Raw genomic sequence first — 17,048 nt, 5'->3', positions numbered from 1 at the left:
AACATGTTTAGGCAAGAAAATGGTTTCAAAAAATAAAAATGTAGGAAACAAGGACACAATCTAAATGAGAATCATGAAAGGTATGGGGTATTTTCATGTTGGGCAAATGATTAACTAATAACCTTTCTGCTGTGTGTGTTGCTCAGTATCAAAACAAGGAGGTACCTCAATGAATCCCGTGAGGTTTGGTCTTTTTTTAAGCTCGTTCCCTGCATAGATTAACCTGCTCTGTTCTGTAACCTTTCCTACATCTTGTACTAGCAACAGCTATAGGTGAAAGGAGTACAGAATAACCAGTATAGAAGAGCAAACAATCAGTATTACCAAACCTGTTGCCTTTCAGGTGCTGTTGAGTAGTGATGGTCGAATTTCTCCCGTTTCGCTGGCGTTAAAGTCAATGGGCGTCCAAATAGTGCTGACACGCAGCGGTTTTGACACAAGCGACTTTTCAGACGAGCGTCCAAAATTTATGGACGCCGGAGAACTTTAGCAGGAGTTTTGGGAATTTATTCGCAGCCAGCATAACACAGCAATTCGCCGCAAATTTTTGCCAGGGAAATTTTTTCGGCCATCACTACTGTTGAGATACAACTCCCAGGCAGCTGAGGAATGCAGGGAGTTGTACTTACCACTCACCAACTCATGCATGTCTTCAGAGAAGGACCACAGCAAAATTACATATCTTGGATGATTTCAGGATTTAATATCACGTTCAAAGTAGGAAAAACTGCATTATATCCAAAAGCAGGGTCGGTGGGACACCGGGAAAAAACCCGGTGGGCCTCTGCCTTCACGGGTCCCCGCCGGCCCAGGCCCTCTCCCCTAATCTGCCGAGCCCCCAGAACAAAGTGTGTGGGGCGGGACGCGCTGGTGTATGTGCTGGTGTTCGCACATGTGCTCTGGGGGCCCTGGAAGTGAGGAACCAAGTGCTCCAGTCCGACCCTGTCCAGATGGGGCACCACTGCACCCAGGGCAGCCATTGTCCTGGGCCCGATGGCTTCTATATGTTATAGGGGGCCCGGCCATGCTGCATTTCCTGGATTAGCCGGGCCCCCTTTGAACTGCCGAACTCGATGGACATGTGTCTTTTTTCAACCTTACTTACTATGTTACTATGTTACTATGTAAGTAGAAGTCAAGTTGCGCCGAAGTAGGAGCCGAGCCATGACGAACACCAGTTTCTTTGTTTTTTTTAAACCTTTGGGCACTAAATTTTTTTTAACTTGGGGGGGGCCCTGGTCGCTGATGGTTTTTTTAACACTTAGGGGGCCCTGGCAACTGATGTTTATTTTAACTTGTAGGGGGACCACACCAACAATGTTTTTTTTTACTTGTAGGGGGGCCCAGAAAATGTTTTTGTACGGGGTCCTGCGAATTCTGATGGTGGCCCTGACTTCACTTATTCCTGTGTATGAGATTCCCTCTCATGTATATATACAGAGGATTGCCATGTCCTCACATTGTACAGTCTATGGGACGCTCGGGGATATCTTTTTATGGGATTACACATGGAATATACAGTGAATAAAGTACCCCCTCTTGTAAATTATAAGGATATTATAAATTACAGAGGAGTTTCATGACCATATAAAAACACGAGGCTGAAGGCCAAGTTATACAGATGCATTTTTCTCTTATAATTCATATTTTCTTGAATCATGGGACGCACCACTTATCAACAATAACTAATTTTGTGTATTAAAGGGGTGGTTCACCTTTAAGATAGCTTTTAGTATGTTATAGAAAGGCCCATCCTAAGTAACTTTTCAATTGGTCGTTATTATTTTTTTTAAGTTTTTACATTATTTGTCTTCTTCTTCTGACTCTTTGCAGCTTTCAAATGGGCATCACTGGCCCCATCTAAAAACCAAATCCTCTGTAAGTCTATTTACCTTATTATTACCTGACTCTTTGTTGACATAATATAGTGAAACATGTAATAAGGATTATTATAGGCCACTGAGGAATTCCATGACCATATGAAAGCACAAATCCAAAGGCTGTACGCTTTATACAGATCATGGAACTCTAAGGTGACATCTAGGGGCCGATTCACTAAGCTCGAGTGAAGGATTCGAATGAAAAAACTTCGAATTTCGAAGTATTTTTTGGGTACTTCGACCATCGAATTGGTTAAATTCGTTCGAATTCGAACGAAATCGAACGAATCGAACGAAAAATCGTTCGACTATTCGACCATTCGATAGTCGAAGTACTTCCCCTTTAAAAAAAACTTCGACCCCCTACTTCGGCAGCTAAAAGCTACCGAAGTCAATGTTAGCCTATGGGGAAGGTCCCCATAGGCTTGCCTGTGATTTTTTGATCGAAGGATTTTCCTTCGATCGTTGGATTAAAATCCTTCGAATCGTTCGATTCGAAGGATTTAATCGTTCGATCGAACGAAAAATCCTTCGATCGATCGATCGCAGGATTAGCGCTAAATCCTTCGACTTCGATATTCGAAGTCGAAGGATTTCAATTCGAGGGTCGAATTTCGAAGTATTTTTAACTTCGAAATTCGACCCTTAGTGAATCGGCCCCCTAATATCCTCATATTTTACAATAGAGGGTGCATTATTTATTATAATACAAATAATCATGCAAACGAAATTACATCACAAAAAAACATTTAAAAAGGTATGATTTACAGGATATTCATGGCTCTTGTATATTATATCCTTATAATACACATGAATATCCTGTAAATGATATCCCTATAAACGGTGCTTAGTGATTTCATCGGTTATAATCGGCACTTAGTGATGTCATTTCTGTCACATGACTCACTGAAACTTGTGTATTATAATAAATAAAGTGACACCTGTTGGAAAATATGAGGATATTGGAAGTTACCTTGGAGTCCCATAACCTGTATAAAAACACCTGGCCTTTGGCCTGTGCTTTTATATGATCATGGAACACCTCACTAACTTATAATATCCTTATATTTTACAATAAGAGGTACTTTATTCACTATATACAGTATACAATGCTACTTTGGGTTGCAAGTCTGTTAAAAGCTGGCCAATAACAAGGCTATTGACAGAGTACAGGTATAGGAGCTGTTAAACAGAATGCTTGGGATCTGGAGTTTCCCCCATAACGGGTCTCTCCATAATTTGGATCAATTCTACTATTTGGATCAAGTCTACTAGAAAATAATGTAAACATTAAATAAACCCAATAGGCTGGTGTTGCTTCAAATAAGGATTAATTTTTATCTTAGTTGGGATCAAGTATAAGGTACTGTTTTATTATTACAGAGAAAAAGGAACATATCACTGGTTAAATAGCAGCCAGTCATGGTTACTGTTGGTTTAGACTTGGGTACTATGGTTACTTTTGGGTAAACATCAGTTCAGGCAGCAGCTGCAATGCCTGTTCCTATTATTTCTTCAGCTCTCCTGTATGAGAGCACAATGCCAGGGGAAAGGTTGGCCTTATCTATTCCCACTGGAGCACAGAGAGCTCAGGTGTACAGTAAAAGTGCAAATGCAAAACACTGGAGAGATGCTCAGCTGGCGACGAATCCTACTCCTGTCAACTGAAACAACTTATTAGGGACTCATTGCATGAGACTGTGCAGAAATGTACTGCTTCTCTACACACATCTAACTAATCTTTATGTTCTTCTGGCCTGTGTTTTCTCTGGAGAAAGATAAATCATTTCAAACACACATGTATGGAAACTGGGTCTCACACAGATCATCCATTGGGCCATGTATGCTCTTGTAGCCTCCCCCCAACAGTTACTGCCCCTGTTGCTATGCCCCTGAACTAGGTACAAATTTATTCCCATTAATTGCACAGACGTGTAGATTAAACCCTATGGCATTAAGTACAAATGGTCAACAGAATTGTATCTATTTTTTAATGGTCATTCAACGTAATCTGTAGGAACAGTTTAGTAACTGCAACACAGCAGCGCCTCTGGGCTGGCCCATCTAGGGGTACCAAAAGCAAAGGGAGCCAAGCCTGAAGGCCAAATTTGAGGCTGAATGTTCATTTTCATCCATCTATCTATCTATCTATCTATCTATCTATCTATCCATCTATCTGCCTATCATCTATTATCTTTCTAAGTTTGTCTGTCAATCCATCTATCTATCTATCTGTCTGTTGAGATCTATCTATCTGCTATCTATCTATCTATCTATCTATCTATCTATCAATCATCTCTCTCTCTCTCTCTCTCTCTCTCTCTCTCTCTCTCTCTCTCTCTCTCTCTCTCTCTCTCTATCTATCTATCATCTATCTATCATCTATCTATCTACTGTATCTATCTATCTACTGTATCTATCTATCTACTGTATCTATCTATCTATCTATCTATCTATCTATTTATCTACTCTCTCTCTCTCTCTCTCTCTCTCTCTCTCTACTCTATCTATCTATCTATCTATCATCTATCTATCTATCCATCTATCTGCCTATCATCTATTATCTTTCTAAGTTTGTCTGTCAATCCATCTATCTACCTATCTGTCTGTTGAGATCTATCTATCTGCTATCTCTCTCTCTCTCTCTCTCTCTCTCTCTCTCTCTCTCTCTCTTCTCTCTCTCTCTCTCTATCATCTATCTATCTACTGTATCTATCTTTCTATCTACTCTATCTACTCCATCTCTCTCTCTCTCTCTCTCTCTCTCTCTCTCTCTCTCTCTCTCTCTCTCTCTCTCTCTCTCTCTATCTATCTATCATCTATCTATCATCTATCTATCTACTGTATCTATCTATCTACTGTATCTATCTATCTATCTATCTATCTATCTATCTATCTATCTATCTATCTATCTACTGTATCTATCTATCTATCTATCTATCTATCTATCTATCTATCTATCTATCTATTTATCTACTCTCTCTCTCTCTCTCTCTCTCTCTCTCTCTCTCTCTACTTCTATCTATCTATCTATCTATCATCTATCTATCTATCTATCTATCTATCTATCTATCTATCTATCTATTTATTTATCTATCTATCTATCCATCTATCTGCCTATCATCTATTATCTTTCTAAGTTTGTCTGTCAATCCATCTATCTACCTATCTGTCTGTTGAGATCTATCTATCTGCTATCTATCTATCTATCTATCTATCTATCTATCTCTCTCTCTCTCTCTCTCTCTCTCTCTCTCTCTCTCTCTCTCTCTCTCTCTCTCTATCTATCTATCATCTATCTATCTACTGTATCTATCTATCTATCTATCTATCTATCTATTGATCTATTATCTATACTGTATATCTTTCTGTCTACGTAGGTATGTATCTAGCGTCTCTCTGTTATCCCTCTATCTGTATGCTTGTCGCTCATAGTATTAAACATTCTTGTTGCTGGATTTCATGTGTTGGGGTGCAAGAGAACTATGATAAATTTCTCAGCATTAGGTGAGATGATATTCAGTGTTACCGCTATCACAGCAGGAAGGAAGATTTTATGTTACTGCTATCAGCAGGAAAAAAATAAAGCAGGTTTTTGGCAGGTATAATGAATGCAAACACATATACAGTATCAGATGCATTTCTGTCTTTTAAACGTCAAACTGAACAAATAAGATAAAACAGAACAATGCATGAACTCATAAATCTATTTATAACAAAGGTGATTATTTATATATATATATTTTAGACAGTTTGATGTTGATCAACAAAGCTCAGAATGTGCCGTGATCTCAGTTCAAACAATTCTAGAGAGAGCAGATATGTGACATGGCTCTAGGTTCTGTCTGGCTTTGCTTTAGCTAAAACTCAGTGGGTTATCGAATTCACGCCTGTCCCAGCCATACAGTATGAGTTACTTTTGACAATGATATCTTTTATATTTTCTGCACACGGTGACCCCATTCAAAAATTGTCTAATTTATTCTCTTTTACTTGATTTTTCAAGTGGAAAAGAGCTGATTGTATTATTAATGTGGTATTGCTATTGCTGTGTCTAATTTGTTTGCTAACTTGACCCATACTAATCAATTAGTTTTGCTGAGTCTCCTGCATTAGAAAATGATCTCAGTACTATGGGTAACTGCACTAGGGCACTTAAGTATTGTTTGCCTGTAATGTGACCCTACTTTCTCTGATTGCTGTTTTTTTCCAGCCAAGTTTAATCCCATTGAGCTTAGTTAGATTGAACTGCTCTGGATCCATGTGGCAGAGGATTGGAGTTTGTGGCAGTGGGGCAGACGCAGGAGGGTTGACTGCTGGCTAATAATAGTTGGGCCCCAGAGGTCATGTTTTTCAGAGGGTCCTCGGTTCTCTATCTTAGTTGACTGTTGCCTATAGCCTTTTCTAGGTTTTTCTCACTGTCTCATTTGTACATAAGGTATGAGTTAACCCTTCAAACTTGATTAAATATCAGAGTTGAACAAATCACAAAACCACTGCAAGACCACAGCTGTGTGCATGCTTTAAAGGAGAAATAAACCCTAAAAATGAATATGGTTAAATTGCCATATTTTCAATACTAAACTTATTGCACGAGGCTAAAGTTTCAGCTTGTCAATAGCAGCAATGATCCAGGACTTCAAACTTGTCACAGGGGGTCACCATCTTGGAAAGTGTCTGTGACACTCACATGCTCAGTGGGCTCTGAGCAGCTGTTGAGAAGCTAAGCTTAGGGCTCGTCACTAATTATCCAGCAGAAAATGAGCTTCCCCTGTAATATAAGCTGATGCTACAGGTTTGCTGATTATTAAATTCTGATGCTAATTGCACTGGTTTCTGTGCTGCCATGTAGTAATTATCTGTATTAATTACTAATCAGCCTTATATTGTGACATTTCAATTCTATGCGTAATGTAAATTGTGAGTGGGTCTCTAAGTTCAGTAAGTGACAGCAGCACAGAGTACAACATTTCCACCTTACTTCTTTAGTTAGGCTTTAGTTCTCCTTTAACCTTTGATAATATGTTAAAGAATGCTGGTCCAGCAACAGTGTGTTTGGGTAACAGTTTTTAGTTCTCCTTTAAAACGCTAGTACTAAGTACAAGTACACAGGAGATCAGAGAGGTGGAGCTGTTCTTTCAGAACCAAAGCTAACTGGGAAACATTATAGATTCCCCCCCCCCCATCTCCCCTATAGTACTTTTGATACAGTATAGTTCTTAATCTACATTTGTCAGAAGGCTGCAGATGGACAGTAGATAACAGATAAGTACTACTATAGTTTATATAAACAAGCTGCTGTGTACCCATGGGGGGGCAGCCATTCAAGCACAGGATACACAGTAGATAACAGATAAGTACTACTATAGTTTATATAAAAAATGCTGCTGTGTAGCCATGGGGGCAGCCATTCAAAGCTGAAAATGGAGAAAAGGCACAGGATACACAGCAGATAACAGATAAGCTCTACAGCATACAATGAGATTCTTCAGAATTGATCTGTTATCTATGTGTCATGTGCTTCAATGGCTGCCCCCATGGCTACACAGCAGCTTGTTTATATAAACTATAGTAGTACTTATCTGTTATCTACTGTGTATCCCGTGCTTGAATGGCTGCCCTCATGGCTACACAGCAGCTTGTTTATATAAACTATAGTAGTACTTATCTGTTATCTACTGTGTATCCTGTGCTTGAATGGCTGCCCCCATGGCTACACAGCAGCTTGTTTATATAAACAACAGTAGAATTTCTGAAGCAAACACTCCTGTTGTACCAGTGCAGGGCAACAGTACATTACATTTCCTTGAATCTGCATGGAGTTTTCATGTTCTCCTCATGTCCTTGTGTAGCGTTTCCTTTAGGTATTCTGGTTTCTACCCAGTCTCCTTAAACATACGGGCAGATTAATTGGCTCCTGAGAAAACTGACCATTGTATGTGGGATTATGATACAAACATTAGAGTGGAAGCTTCACTGGATCATGTGAATGATCAGAATTAAGTGTTGTGTAAATCAGCATTATATAATAATCTTCAGTCATTCATCTAACCAGGAGGCTTGCCACATCCAGCCTGGAAAAACCCAGTGAACTCGACCCACAACCAACCCTAGAGAATCCACATGTGACCCTAACCTGATGCAGGCTTCTATTTATATACCCGCCCACGCTATGGTGATTTGTGGGCCGGCCTGATAACTGCGGGACCCTCGGGTCAGTCAGGTTCAGGTCGACCTCCTCTTCCTGCTCTCCCCACCCGCCATCTTACACTGCCAGATTCCGATTTCCGGTTTTATAGCCGCGTGCCTGCTGGTCCCACCCCTTTTGTGACATCATTGGCGGGGCGGGTGGGCGTGGGTCTATAAAAGGAACCCAAAAGTTGGTGGAGGGAGGGCTGATATCGGGCGGGTCGGGTCGGGAAAAACCCAAACCGTACATCACTAGGGCAAGTCAGCATAAGTATATATACTTAAAAAGACATTAAAAAGAAGCACATCCGGGTGGAAGTGGAGCACTGCCCACACTCACCCGCAGCCATGCAAATTTTATGTGGAAGTCGCCCGAAAACCCACCCAAACCACAGGCTTCAGGACGGCCCACACAGCACTACAGTGAACCTTAAAGGGCAACTAAAGTCTAAAATAGAATAATGTTAGAAATGCTGTATTTTATATACTAAATATAAACATGAACTTACAGCACCAGCAGCCTAATAAGACAAATGATTTATGCTTTCAAAGTTGGCGCAGGGGGCTGTCATCTTGTAACTTTGTTAGACATTTCTGCAATATCAAGACTCGCACATGCTCAGTGTGGTCTGGGCTTCAGTTGGGAGGTTAAGCTTAGGGATCGTCATAAATTATCAAAACAGCACAAGTCAAATAATATCTGCCATAGAAGCCAATACAGCAAGACTGATTAACAATCATAATATAGAGACTGCACTGCGTCTCTGGATACAAATCTCTACAGGGAATCCAACAATGCTGCTCGAGTTCTGGGAAGTAAGGTGGGGGGGCTCCCCCTGCCATTTGAAAGTATGATCGTTTACCTGCACAGCAGTTGGGGACCATCTGACAATTCCTATCAACAGCAGTAAAAGAAGGGGGAATTGCACTGCATACAGTCAGGTTTATGATAAAAACTGTAGACATCTTTTAATTAAAGTATATTGGAGATAGATTTCTTTTTCATTAAAGAAAGTAAAAATGGGATTTTATATTTTTGCCTTTACATGCCCTTTAAAGAGGCAACACACAGAGTAGAATGGAGAAAAGGAGCTGTTCTTTCAGAACCACAGCTAAAGGAACAGCAGGCAGGTAGCATCTGTATCTGACCTTTAGATTATTAATAATGGCATTAAAGTAACATTCTAATTGCTGATTTGTCTAGTAACTATATGTATGTTTGTATATATATATATATATTTATATATATATATATATATATATATTTTTTTTTTTATATATATAGATACAATACACCTAAGGCTAAGTGCACACTGGGAACCTTTTTTATGAAATCACAAATTTTATTTATCACATATTAAAAAAGGGTCAATGTTTCAGTCCTTTCCTAAGACCTTTATCAAGACCGTGGACCCTATTTTAATATGTGATAAATAAAATTTGTGATTTTTTAAAAAAGGTTCCCAGCGTGCACTTAGTCTTTCCTAGGTGTATTTTTGTATGCAATTTGCTTGGTAGCACCTGGATCATATCTCCATTTTTGGTGGAGTGCTGGAACTTTTGTGATTATTATATACATGTATATATATATATATATATATATATATATATATATATATATATATATATCTCATCAGCGTTTTAACTGTGAAAGACAATTTCTCAGCACATTAGACAATTACACAGCAGCATTTCTCCTAGACCCAACTAAGTAGGCAGTCCTTTGGCTGAGCAAGAAGTTTCTCAACTAAGCAAAATGTCTTTCAAGTAAATAGTCACCATAAGTTGGCAATTTCCCAAGTTATCAAGCAGTCTGACAAGGCAGGGAATTTTCAGAGAATGGTTACAGTTGTATGGGGCTACATGTACCGAATATAAAGCCTCATTTCTGGTGCTAAAAATGCAAAGGGGGAAGAGATCTCATTGTGTGTTTTTTTTTTAAATGAGTTTTATTGATATTCAGCCGCAGTCTGCCCTGTATCTCTGGTTCTTTTTTGACGGGTTACACAGAGAAGGCATTGTCTGAGGCCGTGAATATTTTGCACTAGCCTGAATGAAATCCCTTGTTCATGCAGAAGGCTAAGCATTCTCTCCCTGTCATTCTTTCTGAGAACATAGTTTGCACATACAGTTTAGAGCAGCCATGTTCTTGACCCTGTCCTGCCCCTTATAACCTCAGCTGCTTCAAATGTGTCTCTAATAATAGAAAAGGGGACTCACTCCCACCCTCTTTCTGACTAGCCCTAGTCCATGAAACTAGCCCTAGTCCATGATTGAGGCCATGAAAATTGTTGAAACAATGGTTGAAATAACTGACACATGAATTCCCTGCCTAGCTCCACCTGAAACTCTGACCGCACCACAGAGAGTCAAACTGATATTCTCCCAGGGTCTCAGCATCTAGAATAGGAGCTCAAGACTGTACACGTTTTCCTCTAGCTCCCAAACTATCTCCTAATCTGCCAAAATAACTTATTTGTATAAATTTGTGGTTCATTAATGCGTCTAGAAACATTTCTTTCCTAAGAGGTTAAAGGGATTTTTATGATGTAGTTTTTATTTCTAAATTACACTGTTTACACTGCAAATAATTCACTCTACAATATAAAATTAAATTCCTGAACCAGCAAGTGTATTTTTTTTAGTTGTAATATTGGTGTGTAGGTGCATCTCAGGTCATTTGCCTGGTCATGTGCTTTCAGAAAGAGCCAGCACTTTAGGATGGAACTGCTTTGTGGCAGGCTGTTGTTTCTCCTACTCAATATAACTGAATGTGTCTCAGTGGGACCTGGATTTTACTATTGAGTGTTGTTCTTAGATCTGCCAGGGAGCTGTTATCTTGTGCTAGGGAGCTGCTATCTGGTTACCTTCCCACTGTTCTGTTCTTAAGCTGCTGGGGTAGAAAAGGAGGGGGGTGATATCACTCCAACTTGCAGTACAGCAGTAAAGAGTGAAGTTTATCAGAGCACAAATCACATGACTTGGGGCAGCTGAGAAACTGACAATATGTCTAGTCCCATGTCAGATTTTTAAATTAAAAAATCTGTTTGCTTTTTTGAGAAACGGATTTCAGTGCAGAAATTTGCTGGAGCAGCACTATTAACTGATGCGTTTTGAAACAAACTTTTTTTCCCATGACAGTATCCCTTTAAATTCAGATGGAGAAAAACTTATTGTTGACATCACACATAGCACCAACGGCACAACACAACATATCGCAGGATTCATTTCATTGGGAGAAGGTGTGATGGTGACCGCACTTCATGGAGAGGCATGGCTGGGCATGGACTATTTTCACAGGAAACCTAATAATCAGAACTCATTGAGTAAAAACAACCAAAGATGGTATATATATATATATAGTGATAGAATGCTGATGCACACCAGGATTTTCTTTTCAAAGTTACTTTATTTAATCGACGTTTCGGTCCACGTCTGGGACCTTTAGTCCAGACGTGGACCGAAACGTCGATTAAATAAAGTAACTTTGAAAAGAAAATCCTGGTGTGCATCAGCATTCTATCACTATATAAGCTATTCTGTCTTTGCACCCAGGTGAAGTTTTTTCTAAAGTGTGTGCTCAAGCCTTTATATATATATATATATATATATATATATATATATATATATATATATATATATATATATATATATATATATATATATATATATATATATCATGAATCATTGTTTATTATCCAACTCAGATAAACAGCCCTGCATCAGGCTAAGTAACTTTTGCCAGTGGGGTGGAGTAGTGTTATAAACCACTCCAGGGGGGTTATTTATCAAGGTCCAAATTTTTCTAAGTAATTCTAAATTAATTTCTAAAAATCCAATCAACTCCGACTGCCCGAATGGACCTTATTTATCATTGAAAAAGTCTGAAAAAATTGGATCGGGGCAAAAATCCGATCACTTCAGAGATTTGTCTGAAAAGTAAGATTTTTTTTGCACTTTTCAGACTTTTTGGTCCAAAATCCCCCAAGTTATTGGATATCAGTACGGACAGCTGTGCAGCCAATGGGACCTTCCCCATTGACTTATACAGGACCTCGAGAGCTTTGAGATGCGGGATTTTCAGACTTTTAAGACCATCAGGCTGTTATAAATTCCGAAAAATTCTTAGTTTTTTTTTAGTCCAAAAACTACGAATTATTAGAATTTCGGATATTCCAAGCATAATAAATAACCCCCCAGGTATCTGCCTGTGAGTCACATATTTAATTTTCTTCCATAAGTTCTATCTTGCTCATCATATCAAGTTCAAGTACTTGCCATGTTCTAACATGGATAGCAAGTGTATGCCATGAGATTATGTTGGGGTGAGTCTGTTGTCGCAGTCTCGCTGATAAAAAACTGATAAAAATCAATATCCAAGGGCTTTAAAGTGTTTTACCATATGAGGTGGGTTTTAAGACATCTTACAAAATCTTCTACATGGTACATCAGTATATGATGGTCCTGTTGGCACTTGAGTTGGCTCAACCTGAAGACAAAAGTGCCTACAGTAGGCATTAAAGGTTGTTAGGGTTGGGACAGCTTATATGTCTTACCAGCTCATGACAGAGAGAGGCTCTAAATCTTTTTACTCTGTATAATGAATGCTTGACACTTTGCAAAATTCCATTATTAAACATACAAATCAAATTCTGTGCCATTTCTAAGCATTAGTATTATTTAGAGATCAGAATGACTATTATAATTTCCACAGGCTTAAGGGTTAAAACCAATCCACCATGTGCCCTCTGATTAACTGTGTTGAACTGGTTTATGACACGCAGATTAAAGGAAAACTGTATCCCAAAATGAATACTTAAGCAACAGATAGTTTATATCATATTAAGTGGCATATTAAAGAATCTTACCAAACTGGCATATAAATTTATGTAAATATTGTCCTTTTACATCTCTTGCCTTGAACCCCCATTTTGTGGTCTGTGTGCTGCCTCAGAGATCACCTGACCAGAAATACTGCAGCTCTAACTGTAACAGGAAGAAGTGTGGGAGCAAAAGACAGAACTCTGTCTGTTAATTGGCTCATGTGACCTAACATGTATGGTTTGTTTAGATGAAACAGGGTTTTACATATGAGCTGTTTTATTCCATATATTTTACAGAGAGCTACATTGTTTGTGGGGTATAGTTTTCCTTTAAAGGCATTTTTTGATTTGACAAGATGTTGGTTACATTATACATCAACACATAATTCCTAGCTAGGATGTAGGCATGCCTGCAGGCCATCTTGCTTCTTCTTGAAAGAAAGGAAAGATCAATGAATATAAACATTAGATATAGCTGTTATGAAGGAAGGATTTAGAATAAACAATCCTACAGGCCATGAGAAAGGGTGTACGATTAAAGGGAGACCATTTCCTTCTGTGATCTAGAAAGAAAAGGGTCGGGAACAAGGCATCTATTGTTAATGCAGCTGGAAGAGCAAGACCGTCCCAGTGCCACCCAGATCCATCTAGACAAATGATGCCTTGTGGAGTATGTTGTTGTTGTTGTTCTTCCTGCAATTGGTGATAGTTGATGACAGAGTTGAAAATAAACAGAACTTGACAATCTAACTCAGTGGTCCCCTACCTTTTTTTACCCATGAGCCTCTTTTAAATGTATACAATTTTGGGGAAGCCATACCATCTGATAAAACATTGCTGAGGGTTGTTAAATAAGAGCTATGATTGGTTACTTGTTAGCCCCATGTGAACTATGCTTCCAAACCTTGCCTTTAGTCCGAAATTCAAAAATAAGCACCAGCTTTGAGGCTACTGTAAACAGCCTAACGCATTTCGGGATTGTATTGCTTAGGGCAGTGGTCCCCAACCAGTAGCTCGTGAGCAACATGTTGCTCTCCAACCCCTTGGATGTTGCTCTCAGTGGCCTCAAAGCAGGAGCTTATTTTTGAATTCCAGACTTGGAGGCAAGTTTTGGTTGTATAAAAAACAGGTGCACTGTCAAACAGAGCCTCAATGTAGGTTGACAATCCACATAAGGGCTACTAAATGGCCAATCAGAGCCCTTATTTGGCACCCCAAGAACATTTTTCATGCTAGTGTTGCTCCCCAACTCCTTTTACTTCTGAATGTTGCTCATGGGTTCAAAAGGTTGTGGATCCCTGGCTTAGGGGATACAATCCCGAAACGCGTTGTAAGGGATACAATCCCGAAACGCGTTAGGCTATTTACAGCAGTTTTCCCAATAAACATATCCAGAAGTGCCGTCTGCCTGTGGAGTTCTTGATGTATTTACAGTGGGGCCACTGTTGACTGAGCACCTGGTTAAAGGGAAGAATGGCGAGCTGGAGCGGTCTTTTTTTTTTTTGGTTTTCCATTAACTTTATTTTCAGAAATATGTATGTAAATGGCAAATGAAAGGAGAGCTAATGAACTGTTTGGGTAACTGACCTCACCCTTTGAAGGCTTAATTTCTCAGTTTACTAAAAATCTAAGTACTATGTGAAGGGATTTATTTTCTGGGGCTAATATATTTTAATCTTCCCAGCGCTGCATGGGATTGTAATAGGTTATTTGTGAAAGTGTTTCAAGCTAGAGCAGCTGTCCTATGATAAACTAATCTCTGTTAAGGCAAGACAGCAGGGTCAAAAGTCCCAGTGAACCATTACGGAAAAATCGAATCAGCACTTTCTTTAAATGCAGTTTTAATGTGCGTATGTACTCATAGTTACAGCTGTACTGCTTGTGAGAGCAATGGTGTACCACCAACATGCTGGGCAAGAAATCCTCGGGGGGGTGGCTCACAGTTACAGGCCCTTGTCCTCTATTCCCACCTGCTCCGCTGCTCCACCACTGCAGCAAGCAAGAAAGTAGTCAGCTGGGGAGGGGGAACTACAAAAAATGGCCCAAAATGAAACAAGGGATAGGGAGAAAAGACACGGGGGAGGAAATGCCTCTTCTGCCTTCATTCCCATACTTTCTGGCTTTCTACAAGGCCAAATCTCCCAGCAGATGTTGTATTGTTGTGCATGAGGGCTGCTTGCCTTGGGTGCCCTTACCTGTAGGCCTGGTACTGATTCCACTTGTCATCATAAACACCTGACACTAGTAATGGGCGAATTTGTCCCGTTTCGCTTCAATGAAAAATTAGCGAATTTCCCACAAAATTCGCAAAACGTTGAAAAATCTTGAAATTCGAACAATTTCACGAAAAAATCGTGAAATTCGAATGTTTTCACAAAAAATCGAGCAATTTGTATGTTTTCCCAAAAAAATCAAGCAATTCGAACGTTTTCACAAAAAAATTTAGACATTTGAAAGTTTTCCCTGAAAAATCTAGCAATTCGAAAGTTTTCTTGAAAAAATCGTGAAAATGGGAAATTCCGGCGAATTTTCACAGGAGATTTGCGAATTTATTTGCCGGCTGCAAAACGCAGAAATTCGTGCCAGGTCAATTTACTACCTGACACCTATGGCTTCACACCTATGGAGTTTTTTCCAAAGCTGGAATTTTTTCCCTATTCATAAAAAATTTCATTTTTTTGCCCCACGTGCCACTTCCCGGACGGATAGTTTTCATGGGACACTTGGGGGCAGATTTATCAAGTGTTGAATTGAAAATTAGAATTTTAAATTTTCTAGGTTTTTTAAAAAAAATTCGACTTAGATTTTCGAGATTTATATTTATAGGCTATTTGACTATTATAAACCTGCCAAATTGCTGTTTTAGTCAACGGGAGATTGAAGGTATTAAAATTTACATTTTAATTCGATTCAAGTTTTCGGGTCAATCCTATTCACCCAAGTTTAGGAAATTCGATCAGTTTTGATTGGTCAAATTTCAAGTTCGTGGGAGTTTATGGGAGTTTTTAAAAACTCACATGAATTCGAAATTTGACCCTTGATAAATCTGCCCCTTGAACTTATCATTTAAAAAACACAGATTTGGCAGATTTGTTTTACAGCAACTTAAGCAGCCGAGGGGGTCACTCACCAGCATATAATGACTGCAGCGACACAGCTCCAGGTGACACAGCAGACACGACGGCTCTTGGAGTCATCATCTTCCTGAGAGGCGCAGCAGCAGAATTTGATTAAATACACGCAGATTAAGACGAGGCTGATGGCCAGGCAAAGTCCGGCAATGCTGGCTAAAAACAGAAGGGCCTGAGGGAAACAGAACAAGAAAGCCATCAGGACAGACTGCAAGTAAAAATGTCATTACCCTTTAAAGCAGAGGCATCAGACTTGCAGCCCTTCAGATGTTGCACATATCCATATCTAACAACCAACATCATCAGGCAGCCTATAGCATTTGAGATGACCTATTTATTGGGTTATTCATTGACATCTTCCATTTATTTCTGAAACATTTTTGTATCGATTTTGTTTGTCTTCTAGGATTCGTGTTTATTTTACTTTAAGGTGGTGGTAAAATATTGGGATGTCGCTTGGTGGGCTTTCAAACCATATTCACTTCTATATAGATCTATGGAAGCAACTACATTGTAAGCCCCGACACTAACAGTATAAGGTATGATTTGGAATTGTTCCATTTAAAAAGGGGTGCTGGGAGCAATGTTGTGGGAAAAACCTTAGATGGGATAAATCATTAAAAGTGTACCCTAAGAGTAATGGCAGAAAGGGCGATTGCGATCCTTTAAAATCAAAGAGCAGACGCTCACCCCATTCAAAATGAACTGCTGTCAAGTTCTGTAGGAATCACATTCACTTTGAATGGGGGTGTTTTTTAAAGTGTGATCCACTCCCTCCGAATTACAAAATGCTCAAAATCATGCTGCCTTCTATTGATCCTAATATTCATCTAAAATACACAGACAAGAAATATTCTGTGCAAATAGTATGCTAGACCCTCATATTCTATACCAGAGGATGTCAGACTTCTTCTCTTTGAAGGTGGACCTTTGGTCAGGGGACCCCATAGTCAGTAACAAGGAGGCACATATGAGAAAAATTGGTGTAAGCCATTCAGCCATTGTTCCAAGAATATCTGGTACTG

The 17,048-nt window shown here is 39.3% G+C and overlaps 1 protein-coding gene across 2 annotated transcripts in view; it reads right to left on the bottom strand.

The window, feature by feature from the left end:
- ttyh1.S (tweety family member 1 S homeolog) overlaps positions 1 to 17,048 on the bottom strand; it is an 88,028-nt gene that overhangs the window by 36,550 nt on the left and 34,430 nt on the right. For both annotated transcript variants that reach the window (XM_018226929.2, NM_001092705.1), the window contains 1 exon segment: positions 16,023 to 16,195. In XM_018226929.2, the coding sequence (XP_018082418.1) occupies positions 16,023 to 16,195 (173 nt within the window).

The sequence above is a fragment of the Xenopus laevis genome, chromosome 7S (genome assembly GCF_017654675.1).
Source record: "Xenopus laevis strain J_2021 chromosome 7S, Xenopus_laevis_v10.1, whole genome shotgun sequence".
NCBI classification, from domain to species: domain Eukaryota; kingdom Metazoa; phylum Chordata; class Amphibia; order Anura; family Pipidae; genus Xenopus; species Xenopus laevis.
Note: the sequence above shows the minus strand (reverse complement) of the source record. Positions and strands in the feature narration are given on the sequence as shown.